The sequence below is a fragment of the Chelonoidis abingdonii genome, chromosome 10 (assembly GCF_003597395.2).
Source record: "Chelonoidis abingdonii isolate Lonesome George chromosome 10, CheloAbing_2.0, whole genome shotgun sequence".
NCBI classification, from domain to species: domain Eukaryota; kingdom Metazoa; phylum Chordata; order Testudines; family Testudinidae; genus Chelonoidis; species Chelonoidis abingdonii.
This window is the reverse complement of record NC_133778.1, coordinates 21380582-21393719: the sequence shown is the minus strand read 5'-3', so window position 1 is coordinate 21393719 and position 13138 is coordinate 21380582. Positions and strand designations below refer to the sequence as shown.

At 42.1% G+C, this 13138-nt stretch overlaps 1 protein-coding gene across 5 annotated transcripts in view; it reads left to right on the top strand.

The window, feature by feature from the left end:
- LOC116836084 (aldehyde oxidase 1-like) overlaps positions 1-13138 on the top strand; it is a 98355-nt gene that overhangs the window by 49896 nt on the left and 35321 nt on the right. For all 5 annotated transcript variants that reach the window (XM_075070016.1, XM_075070019.1, XM_075070018.1 and 2 more), the window contains 7 exons: positions 1071-1197; positions 2626-2748; positions 5030-5126; positions 6059-6183; positions 7261-7394; positions 8163-8250; positions 12322-12408. In XM_075070016.1, the coding sequence (XP_074926117.1) occupies positions 1071-1197; positions 2626-2748; positions 5030-5126; positions 6059-6183; positions 7261-7394; positions 8163-8250; positions 12322-12408 (781 nt within the window). The remainder of the gene's footprint in view (positions 1-1070; positions 1198-2625; positions 2749-5029; positions 5127-6058; positions 6184-7260; positions 7395-8162; positions 8251-12321; positions 12409-13138) is intronic.

Genomic DNA, 13138 nt, shown 5'->3' with positions numbered 1-13138 from the left:
TCACTGCCCACCGATCCAGCAGGTAGTGAAGACATACCCTAAGTTTGCACTGATTTAGTTAAACCAATGCAGTTTGGACACACATATCAATTTAAACCTGGTTTTCAGCAGTTTAATTTGTGTGTTAACAGATGCAAGCTAAATTATTGTAAAACATGTTTAAAACCAATGTAGAGTTTAACTAAAATCACTAATGTATCTGCTGTGTGTAGATGAGTTATCATCAAGTAACCTGGTTGCATTATTGATTCTACCACTCTGTGCCACAGATCTTTTCTCCTTCTAATGCAGAAGAGATTGACACACCCAGCCTTCTTTTGTGTTTCAGAACTACACAAGTAAATCCTTGACCTAACACTATTGTCCTAATTTATAATTCCATCAGAGAACTTTATGCTAATTACATGATTTCTTTAGCATTGTCATTAGTCAGGAGATGGTACCTAAATTTGCAGGGTTAACCAAACTTTTGGTATTTAGATAATACCAATACAAATCTTGGCCTGAAATCCCTTGGTTTGATTTGTATACTATCCAGACAAAATAGATATATAGAGTCAAACAAGTGAGAGAGCATCTGAGCTCTTCCCACAAACTACAACACAAGTATTTGCTTTTAACGTTCAGTCGATATAATACAAGATTCTCTCTTGCTTTGGAAGAAAGGCATACCTTGTAGAGAATGAGACCAAACAGAGTTCTTTCTGTCTCTACCAAAAGAGCTGGAGTGCACAGCAAGGGGCTGGGTGTTTCATAGGTGATATTCCTCTATGGAGCAAATGGGCCACTGCCATCCTCTCCAACACAATTCTGCTTAATGGGGGAAAGGGGCAGTGACTTTCTCATTACAAAGCAGTCTTTTCTGGAAGGGAAACAGCTCACCAACAGCCTTCCTTTCCCTCTACCCAATCTTGTTATCTCTAAGGAGGATAAAGACAGTGACCAGCAGCTTCCACAAAGAGCTGTGTGAGAGCAGAGTCTTGTGGCACAGGCTACCTATATACATATTGTATCATCTTATTTCACATGCAACAGTGTGTGGTGCTAACTATTTTATACTTTCCCCCTAGATCGATTGATACATCAGAGGCCCTCAAAGCACCAGGAGTGTTTGATATTGTAACAGCTCAGGACGTCCCAGCCAAAAATGAGTTCTACTATTACAGTGATCCAGAGATTATATTTGCAAAAGATAAGGTATATAGTGTCTGTCGGTAGCTATGATTTTTCTTTGGTGATGTCTCTTTGATTCTTGATTTATAATTAAACTAAACAGCAACAATAGTGACTCTTGAATGTTTGTAGAATGTGTATGTTGGGAATTACGCCTCTACCTTGATATAACGCTGTCCTTGGGAGCCAAAAAATCTTACCGCATTATAGGTGAAACCGCATTATATCGAACTTGCTTTGATCTGCCAGAGTGCACAGCCCTGCCCCCCCGAGTGCTGCTTTACCGGATTATATCCAAATTCATGTTGTATCGGGTTGCATTATATCGGGGTAGAGGTGTATTTTGGCTGCTCTGTGGGGCAACTTCTTAGTTATTTTTCCATTTCTTTTCTAAGTATCAAAATAACCGAACTCTGTGACGTACCTCTTTAAATCAGATGAATCAGACTAGTCAGGATATAGGGTAATCTTTTCTAAAGCACCTGACAGTATGTCTGCACTGCAGTTTGAGAGTGAGGGGCTGAGCGCAGCACATGTAGACATACCCAATCTAGATTTAATCTACTAGTGTGAGCATCAGTAGCAGTGAAGCCATGGCAACATGGGCATCAGTGTGAGCTGGGCTGCACAAGCCCACACTAGGTATTTACTTGGGCAGCTAGCCCACACTTAAGTCTGTGCTACTGTGACTTCACTGCTATTGGTGCATGAGCTACGTAGATTGAAGTCAGTTCAGGTATGTCTACACATGCTACACTCACACCTGAAATCACAGTGTAGACCTGAAGACTTCCTCTGCTGAACCTTATCACCTGAACCCACTGAACCGAACTGAACTCCACCATATGAGGGTCATCCTATCCTCCTTACTCAGCCCACTTATTTATGCCTATGATTGCCTGTAATTCCTGTATGAGTGATGTACCCTCACTGCTTGCTGACTGTACCTTGATTCATCCACCTTAAACCGCCCCCCATCGGGGATACTGCAGACTGTATGTGTTATGCGCTATCCAATATCAAAATACTAACATCCCCCTATACTCTGTATGGTACCCCCGATGACTAATAACTGAATTTTCAACACTCTGTATCATCTATTTTTAAACATTTCTTAATAAAATTTTAAATCTTCTGGGTCATGTAGGCTCCCAGGTCTCATTTTTAGAAGTGACTCAGGCACTTGGGAACCTGTGTTTCATGGGAAGTCCATAGGACTTAGGAACCTAAGTCACTTAGGGACTTTTGAAAATGCTGTGCTTGATTCCCAAATAACATTGATACTTCTACTAGTGTATTGGTCTAAGGGAAGGTTTATAGCAAATAAAAAAGGTTAAACCAAAACAAAAATTAGAAGGGGAAATGTGAACACTATTTATTTGAGTCCAGAATTTCAGTAAGCACACCTGGGGATCATTTGAATACAGGAAGTATTTCCACTGTACTTTGCAGGTAATTTGCGTGGGTCAGATTGTCTGTGGTGTGGTTGCAGATTCAGATGTTCATGCCAAACAAGCAGCTGCAAAAGTGAAGATAGAGTATGAAGATCTGGAGCCAGTGATCCTGACTGTTGAGGTAATAATTAGCCTCATCCTTCTCGCTTTTTCACTGACTTCTCTTGGGCAGGGAAAGCAGCTATTTAGTCTTCACTTGCTATCTACTTTTTTTTCATAACAAGAGAAGTGTGACTAATTGGATTCTCTTTTTAAGGACTAAGGGCCAAATTTTTGCTGTCACTTATACTAGTACATCCCCAATGATGTCAATGTAAAAAGAGCAGAATTTGGCCACGTTTCCACTTGCGCTTGGTTGATTAGTTAGTTCTTAAGGAAGATCCTCACTTCCTCATATAGTAACAAACAGGGATCTTTCACATCTAAGGGTACGTCTACACTGCACGATTATTTCGAATTAGCTTAAACCAATATTACAAAACAGATCTAATAAAATCGGTTTAACGCGTCCACAGTGGGATCCCGAAATCGATTGTTTGCGTCCATGGTCCAAAGCTACCATCGATTTCAGGAGCGGTGCACTGTGGGTAGCTGTTTCTCAGCTATCCCATAGTTTCCATCCGTGTTGAGAGCACAGTGCCTGATGGGCAGAAAACACTGCCCCGGGTGGTGCTGGGTACAGCCTCACCCCTCCCTTTGTGAAGGCAGCAGACAACCCTTTGGCGCCTTTTTGCGGAGTGCATTGAGCAAACGCATAGCACAGCAATCTTCCTTTTTTTTCACGCGGTGGTGGGGGAAATAACTGAGGACTGTTCCCTGAACACGCCAGACACGTGTTTGAACCTACAGACATTGGGAGCTCAGCCAAGAATGCAAATAATTTCAGATGACTGTGGGACTGTGGGATAGCTGGAGTCCTCAGTACCCCCTCCTCCCTTATGAGCGTCCATTTGAGTCTCTGGCTTCCGTTACGCTGTCACACAGCGCTGTGTATCCTGGAGTTTTTTATTCAAACACTTTGGCATTTCGTGTCGTAACGGAGCTGGATACAACAGATTTGTCTCCCCATACAGCGATCAGACCTAGTACTCCCGTACGTCTATGCGGAGCTCTTTTTCGATTTCAGACTGCATCGCCAGCCGTGCTGATAGAGCTCCCAGCTGGCAGCAGGAAATGTAATTCAAAAGTTTGCGGGCTTTCCTGTTTACCTGCCCGTTGCATCCGAGTTCAGATTGCTGTCCAGAGCGGTCAGTGCTGCACTCTGGGATGCCGCCCAGAGGCCAATAACGCGATTTCCGTCCACATGAACCCTAATCCGAGTTATCACTATCGAATTTAGCGCTACTCCTCTCATTTGGGAGGATTCCGAAATCAATTAAGGAGCCGTTTAACTCGATATTAATGATGACGTCGTGAACGGATACAGCGTTAAATCGTATATCGGCCATTAAACCGATTTAAAGTCGCAGTGTTAGACCTGCCTAAGGATTCCCCTGCCTGTTCCTTTCTGGGATTACCACGTGTTCTTGCTCTCTCTTCAGGCCATACCAGCAGCTCCAGGAAAGCAGTTCTTGGAATTACCCAGTGAATGACAACAATTCAGAATTCCTGATCTGGGAGCTCTGCCTATAAATAGGGACAGGTTAAAATTAAATGGGGCCTGTTCTCCCCCATTTCACTGCTTAAATAAATAAAATATTAGTAGCCTCTCACAGATTTCAGTGGGTTGAAGTACAGGGCGGATTTTGACTTATGCCTTAGTGCCTAGTTCAGACCACACTGTCTAGACAGACATTCTTCCTAGCAACTTGTGTATTAGAGACTTGTTTTGTTATGTGGCAGTTGAGAACTTGTCTTTGTTTAGAGTAGCCATGACTGTTGGGGAGTTTGACTGAAGTGTGTGTTCTTCTGATGTGATAGAGACTGGCTTGCATATCAGGGGAAGAAAAGCATTGTGAAGCAAAACCCATGCTGACTATTCCTACCTTAACCATATAGTCCAGTCTCTTTCTATTCCATCTTGGTCACTTACAAGCTGTTCTGTCTCTCACCACAAACCAGACTTCCCTTTTTTCCTAGGGAGAGTCCTACTGGACAGCTGTCGAACAGCCTTTTGGGAAATAGTATAATTAATAAAATACCTCTGCACTAGCATTCTGTAGGAAAGCAGAGGTCATCAATAATTCAGGATTGAGTCACAGCAACATTTTCTTGTCCAATGTATAAAATCCTAAACTTCTGGAATCCTGTGGTGGAATTTGGTAGTCTGATAACTCTCTGGTACCCAGTTCCCCATATCTTTATGTAAGGTGCATGGCAATGATACTGGTAATAAAAAGCTGTGGAAAAAAAGAGAATATTTAAAATTCTCAAACTCATGGGTGTGTTTTCCACCACTGCAGGAGGCTATAAAGCACAATTCATTCTTTGAGCCACAAAGAAGACTAGAACAAGGAAATGTCGATGAAGCATTTGAAACTGTAGATCAAATACTTGAAGGTAAAGTGCAGAATGTGTTGGGTGGATGGTGGGATGATTAGAGTTTCTGCCAGTTTGAAGTCTGATACTAACCAAATGGATCTGGGCAAAATGGAAATTGTCAAATCTTCATCAGAATTTATGGGGAAAGACTTTCAAAGATTGGCACCTAAATTGCTCCTTCCTATGTCCCTTTTAAGTGCAATTGATGATGTACTGTACCTATTAGGCAACACCAGTACAGTATTACTATCTGATTAATTTATGAGAAAAAATATAATCCTACCATTATTTACCATGGACTCTCCTGTCTCTGTTTTACTGTGATACAAAAGTGACAATCTACAATATGGAAATGTTGATCCAGAAAACCAATCAGATGACTAAAACAGCTGACATATGTCCTGCAGAATGTGAATTTTACCCTCTTGTTAGTCTGTTCCCTTTCAACCACCAATTCCTCCCTTTCTTCCCCAGCATCAGACATGGCTTGTCTGATGCTGGTCCTGAACAACCACGAATAGCATTTCCATTCCGCAGAAAAATTACTGTATTCCGCGTCTGATTTGATTAACACAAGCTGGCTCAAGATCCTGTCAGCACTCTCAAGCCTTCCGCATCCCAGACTCAAGACACTTAGCTTGATATTGACAGTGTGTATGGCAGATTATCTGGTAGTGTAAATTGGCACAGTTCTGTTGATATCAATGGGGCAGGGCTGGTTTACACCAGCAGAGAGTTTGGCTCACATTTTTATGCTAGGTGTTGCATCTGCTGCAGCTGGTTTCTCTTGCCTGGTTGCACCTTAACAGCAGTAACACCAGCAGATGTGTTGATCAAGTACTTTGAATGTTACGTTTTGTGTAATTTGCATACATGGCCTAGCCTCCTCATTCCTCTCCTTGTTACCCCCTAGCCCATCAACAATACTTGAGTCTTTATCTTTGGAACAGGGGAGATCCACATCGGGGGACAGGAACATTTTTACATGGAGACTCAGTGTGCGCTTGTTGTGCCAAAAGGAGAGGATAAAGAAATAGACATGTATGTGTCAGCCCAACATCCAGCACTTATCCAGGTAATGGAGAGCCTTTTTAGGCAATTCTTTAAAAACTTGACAGTATAGCTCTTTGTGTGTGGTTTGATAATCCATCTTAAACAGTTTATGATGCAGTAGGAACATATGAATTACACAGTTGGGTTATCCAATGTCCATTGGTTTCCACTACACCAGTAGCATGCAAGCTCAGCCCCGCTGATCTCTCTGGCACCAAGGTGAGGAGTGAGTAAAAGCCCTTCAGTCCCCTCTGAAAGTAGTCTATGCTCCAGGGCACGATCCTTTAAGGTACAGAGTTCTCCCTATGCAGTACTAAGCACCCTCCACTCCTATCTTCTTCAGTGCTTTGTACATGCATTAGCTGGGGATGGGGGTGACAACTGCCTACTGCCAGAAATATAAGGGGAAAACTCACAAAACCTAACAGGAGAGAGGTAAGGTTGGTGAGGTAATATCTTTTATTGGACTGACTTCTGCTGGTGAAAGAGACACACTGTCAAGCTCCACAGAGCTCTTCTTCACGACTGGAATAAAACCTAGTGTAGCAGATTATCTCTTCTTAGCTACACATATGGCTTGTAAAGCAGAATACATTTTGAACAAAATGCTGAGATTTTGTATTAGGTGTATTTTGCTCATTGTTCAGCTCCCATTTTCTGTGTGTGTTACTTTTATATCATTGATAACAAAAATCTGCATTCTTTCTTGGCTGTGTTTCATAAATGAAGGACACCGTCAATCACATTTCTTCATCTGTGACTAATAGGACCTTAGATTATTAAAACCAAACATTTTAAAAATCTAATGTCCTGATTATGGATTTTGCTTACTTCCTGCATTTCTCTCAGCTTGGACAATTGTCTATAGCCAGTTTACTTTCAGGTTCTCCATGTTGCAGTATTTGCATGCAAATGTTGTTTGGGGGTATTTATTTGTTGAAAAATAGATGATTCCATGGGTATTAGAAAGAAAATGATGGAGACATAACTTGGTCTTTTCTATAAACTTTTTTTGCAAAACTTAAATTTGGGCCAGATTTGAGCTGGCAGGATCTCTTTAAAATTGCAATGATATAAAAAGGGGATATTGACTTTACAGGAAATGGTGGCCTCATGTTTAGGAGTTCCAGCCAATAGGATCATGTGCCATGTAAAAAGAATCGGTGGAGCTTTCGGTGGGAAAATAGGCAAAGCTGGTCTGTTGGCATGTGTTGCTGCAGTGGCAGCAAACAAGTAAGTGTGTGGCTCCCTGTTGTAAGAGGGAAAAGGGGAGGAATAATAGTTACCCACAAGGTCCCTTCCCTTCCCAGAGTTGCTCCCTCTATACTAGCTAACAAGCCACAAACACCTGTCAGTGAGTTTTATTTGACTCTCTACTCTGGAAGAGTTATAAACTGGGCTGAGGTGATGTGTTCTAAACAGAGCTGAGATTGATGTCAGCCAGAAATGCTCTCAAAACTCTTGACCGGCTTAGGGGAGCTACCCACCTGTCAGATTGAGACCTTGTCCACACATAGGAATTGTACTGACCTTGCTACATCAGTTTCTAAATTGATTTAGTTAACTCAATGCAACTTTCTGGTGCAGACACTCATTTTGGTTTTAAGAGTGTTATATTGATTTAGCCTATGTTGATTTCTTACTGATTTGAGCTAAATTGATATAAAGCATTCTTAAAACCAAAATAAGTGTCTACACAAGAAAGTTGCACTTAGTTAACTCGTTTTTCAAAAAGGGAAAAGAAGATTCTGTCCTGGGTCTGGACCCAGCAAAGCACATAAATAGTGCATACTTTATGCACAAGTAATCCCATTAAAATTAAGCAGGTGCTTCAGTCCATCCCTGTTCACTAAAACATTTAAGTCAATGCTTAAATTTAAACGCATCCTTTGTCCTCTGCTAGATTTGGGCCCCAGGGAAATAGCCATCCTTTTAGTAGTGTTTGTAACTTTGTCTGAAGCGTAACCCTCCTTCCCCCTTTTTTTTACATTTTTAATTTAGAACTGGTCATGCAGTTCGTTTTATCCTGGACCGGGGGGATGATATGTTAATCACTGGGGGCCGACACCCTCTCATTGGCAAATATAAAGTAAGTGGAAGAAAAATGCTGTGCCCAAACCATCAGTCCACTTTACGTGAGAAGGTAACAAGATTTTTTAGACAAAGGAAACGCAGTGGATCTAATTTACCTCAATTTCAGTAAGGCATTTGATATGGTTCCACATGGGGAATTTCTAGTTAAATTGGAAAAGATGGGGATCAATATGAAAATTGAAAAGTGGATGAGGAACTGGTTAAAGGGGAGACTACAATGGGTCGTACTGGAGGGGGGGGGGGGGGGGGGGGTAAGGTGAACGTGTCAGGCTGGAAGGAGGTTTACTAGTGGAGTTTCTCAGGGATCAGTTTTTGGGACCAATTCTTTATTTAATCTTTTTATTACTGACCTTGGCAACAAAGAGCGGCATGTGCTAATAAAGATTTATAGTGACACAAAAGCTGGGAGTATTTTGCTAATACAAGAAGGACCGGGGATATCATACAGGAAGATCTGGATGACCTTGTAAACTGGGAGTAATAGTACAGGATGAAATTAATAGTTGAAAAGTGCAAGGTCTGCATTTAGCGGCATTTAATACAGAATTTTAGTTATAAATTGGGGGAACATCAATTGGAGATAAAGAGGAGGAAAGGACCTCGGAAGTATTGGTGATCACAGGATGACTATGAGCATCAATGTGATATGGCCGTTTTAAAAGACTAATGCGATTTTAGGATTGCATCAGGTGAGTATTTCCAGTAGAGATAAGGAGGTGTTCGTACGTTATTACAAGGCACTGTGGCCCTCATCTGGAATCTGTGTGCAGTCTGGTCTCCCATGTTTTAGAGGGATGGAATTAAAACTGGAACAGGTACAGAGAAGGGCTTACTAGGATGATCCAAGAAATTGGGAAAACCTATCTTATTGAAGGAGACTCAAAGAGCTTGGGTTGTTTAGCGTAACCAGAAGAAGTTGAGGGGGGATATGATTGCTCATTTATAAATATACTCAGAGGGATAAATTTAGGAGAGAGAGGAATTATTTAAGGCTTGGTACCAATGTGGACACAAGAACAAATGGATATAACATGGAGACACTAGGAAGTTTTAGACTTTGAAATTAGACGGAAGGTTTTCTAACAATTAGAGGAGTTGAAGTCTGGAAAGCCTTTCAAGGGAGTAGTGGGGGCATAAAGACATGATCTGGCTTTAAGACTAAACTTGATAAGTTTTGGAGGGAGAATGGTACAATGGGGTGATAGCCTAATTTGGCAATTAATTTTGGCAATTGGGTCTTGATTATCAGCAGGTAATATGCCCCGTGATCTGTGATGGGATTTAGATGGAGATGGGATCTGAGTTATTCTTTCCTGGGTGCTAGCTGGTGAGTTCTTACTCCACATGCTCAGGGTTTAACTGATTCACCATATTTGGGGTCGAGAAGGAATTTTCCTCCAGGGCAGACTGGCAGAGGCCCTAGGAGGTTTTCACCTTCCTCTGCAGCATGGGACACAGGTCACTTGCTGGAGGATTCTCTGCAGCTTGAGGTCTTCAAACCATGATTTGAAGACTTCAATAACTCAGACATAGGTTTGCGGTTTGTTACAGGAGTGGGTGGGTGAGATTCTGTGGCCTGCATTGTGCAGGAGGTCAGACTAGATGATCATAATGGTCCCTTCTGACCTTAAAGTCTATGAGTCTGTGAATGGGATTTTGCCAGTACCACTAGTTAAGGTTAAGATTTTGTCATGTTTATTTTTAGCAATAAACAAAAATTCACAAAAACATCAGCAGCTCGAAGGTCCAGGGTCCCCACCACCCACAGCGGCTCAGAGCTCCAGGGCCCTCATCACCTGCAGCGGCTCAGAGCTCCAAGGCTTTTGCTGGCTGACAGCTCCAGCCATCCCGCCTCAGGGCACAGGGCTGAAGCTGAAAATATCACAGAAGTTTCTGAAAGTAATGGAATCCATTACCACCGTGACAAAATCTTATCCTAAAAACTAGTTAATGTTGTTTTTAACTAGTTGGTCTATTAATGCAAATAGCTGTATTAATTCAGCCTTCATTTGAGACTCTTAATTAGGAAATTCAGAAGTAAGGTCTGCTAACCAACTTTAACTCTACCTCTTCACTCCTTCCTATATCTCTGCTTTCATTTCTTTTTACTCCTTGCATGTCTTCTTCCTCCCATAATTTCTCCTTTTATTTCTTTCTCTCTGGAAACTGGAAGGCATAAGGAGTCCTTGGCCCAACAAAGTTTCTCTGCACAGGTTTACGCTTGAGGCCTTGCTGTGCACAGGTTCAAACAGAGAAACCACTAGGTTTTTACATAAACACAGAATCAGTCAGGAAAAACAGCACCTTTGGTTACAACCCAGTCCTCCAGCTACTAAATACAACCTCTGCTTCACCCAAGGCCTCTTTCTGACCTGATTATCGGTAACAATTTTATAGAAGTTCCTGCCCTCTTGTCAGCAGTAATGGACAAGGTAGCTTGGGCAACACTGACTTAAATCAATAAAAAAAAGGCAGAATTTATAAACATAAGAGTCAGAAAATCTTTGGCTGCCAGGGCTTTCATCTCTGTCTACCTCTCTTGTACTTCCAGAGGGTTACAAGTGTCTCCGAGGCAGCCTGGTGCGAACATCTCTGGTAGAGAGTTATTGTCCTCTTCAAGTCCCAAGTTCATCTGCCACGTCTCATCCTGTTCCTCCCTCTTTATACCCGGGCTTCCCCTCATTAGCTGCAGCAGCTGTGGGCTTGTCTCTTCATAATTGACATTTCCCACAGCTGAGTCAGCATGGGGTAGTTTTTGCTGACTGCAAGTAGGAAGGGTTCTTAATCCCTTCTTGCCTGTGTTTTATGTGCGGTTTGTAGACCCCATAGTACCTTTCTCACCTCCCCTTCCCACCATGCTCTGGTCATAGACTCATAGACTTTAAGGTCAGAAGAGACCATCATGATCATCTAATCTGACATCCTGCAGACCACAGAACCAATGAAATTTTTTGCTCCCAGTGCTCCCCTTGGAAGATTGTTCCAGAACTTCACTCTGCTGATGGTTAAGAACCTTCATCTAATTGCAAACCTAAACTTTTGATGGCCAGTTTTTATCCATTTGTCCTTGTGACCACATTGGAGCTTAACTTAAATAACTCCTCTCTCTCCCTGGTACTTATCCTTCTGATATATTTGCATGAGAATATAAGAATGGCCATACTGGGTCAGACCAATGGTCCGTCTAGCCTAGTATCCTGTCTTCCAACAGTGGTCAATGACAGGTGCTTCAGAGGGAATGAACAGAACAGGTAGTCATCAAACGATCCATCTTCGGTAGCCCATTCCCAGCTTCTTGCAAAGAGAGGCTACGGACACCATCCCTTCCTATCCTTGCTAATAGCCATTAATAGACCTATCCTCCATGAATTTACCTTTAAAAATTAACATTTACTGATTGTGGCACGGCACACTAATCAGCCATCTCCAGGGGAAGGCACAGGAAGACAGACTTTCCAGCAGCATCCCATTCCATTGAGGTGCACATTGCTAGACAAAAGAAACTTGTGGTATGTACTGGACAGATGCAGTTCACAACTGGGAGTTTAGAAAGTCTGTAGCTTAACAACCCATTTTTTCATGGTTTCAACAAAGTTTTGCTTAAATTGAGTGGCACAATATAGCCTGAACTGTGTAATTGACATTTAGTTGCAAAATGTATAACCTGTTTGTACTTGTGGGTTGCAAAGAGTGAGTGGATTCCTGCTAGCAGATTTTGCTGGCAAATGAAACATAGACAGGGCCAACCTCATGCTGGGAGCAGGGACCTGACCAGGCCACAAACCCAATGTCTCTCTCCAGTTTTCTCACAGTACAACCCAGGTACTCTCGGTGGATAGTGAATAGGAAAGGGCTGCCTAGACTTGAGGTGGCTGGCAGTATATGTACTTTCTTAAACCAAAAAACTGACAAAATGAGTAAGATCAGCCCTACTCAACCTTGGTGTTAGAAAAAAAAGAGATGATGGTAATGTTTGTATTTATACTTTGGGTACTGTGTGTTGGAACAAGTAGAGAGTGGTTCAAGGACTGAACATGTGTAAGAAGTCTATATTAATCCATTTTAGGTTGGCTTCATGAATGATGGTAGGATCGTGGCTGCAGATGCTAAATACTATATTAATGGAGGATGCACTCCTGATGACTCTATTCTGGTAAGGATTTTATGAAGGGGCAGATTTTCTAGTCATAACATGGGATGAATTGTTTGCTGGAAACATTGTGGAAGGCCAGGTTCCCTTGCTCACTTCTTGTAAGATTGTCCTTTTAGCCTGTGTTGTGGGGATTCTGAGTATGTGTCGGAAAAGACCCCCAAAAGAGAAACTACGTCTCCTGATCTAGCTCAGTGTTCCCTTTTGGCATTTCCCCACACATTCCCTTAATGGAATATTACTCAGAGTTAGGTTCAAGTTATGGTAGTAGCTAAAAGTCTATTCCTCACAAATGTCCAGTGTCTCACAGTCTGCACAATCATTTTATGGCCACAGGGAATATGGAAGGTTCTGACAATGGGAAAATCTCCATGGCTCTTAGAATATTAAAGAGTAAAATCTACCTGAGATTCCCAGCAGTCTTCCAGTGATGCTCAGCAGGATAATTCTGCATTTTCCAAACTGCAGTCCTCACACAGATACTACTCAGACCTCCCTCCTCTCCCAATCTTCCCACAGTTATACGTTTGAATTCATATCATGTTACCACTGACTACATAGATAGATAAACACCACACCCAGCAGCAATTAAGTTCTTAGAGAAAAATTGTCCCATTGAATATATATGCACCATTTCTTCTTCGAGTGATTGCTCATATCCATTCCAGTTAGGTGTGTGCGCGCCGCGTGCACAGCTGTCAGAGAAACTTTTACCCTAGCAACACTCAGCGGG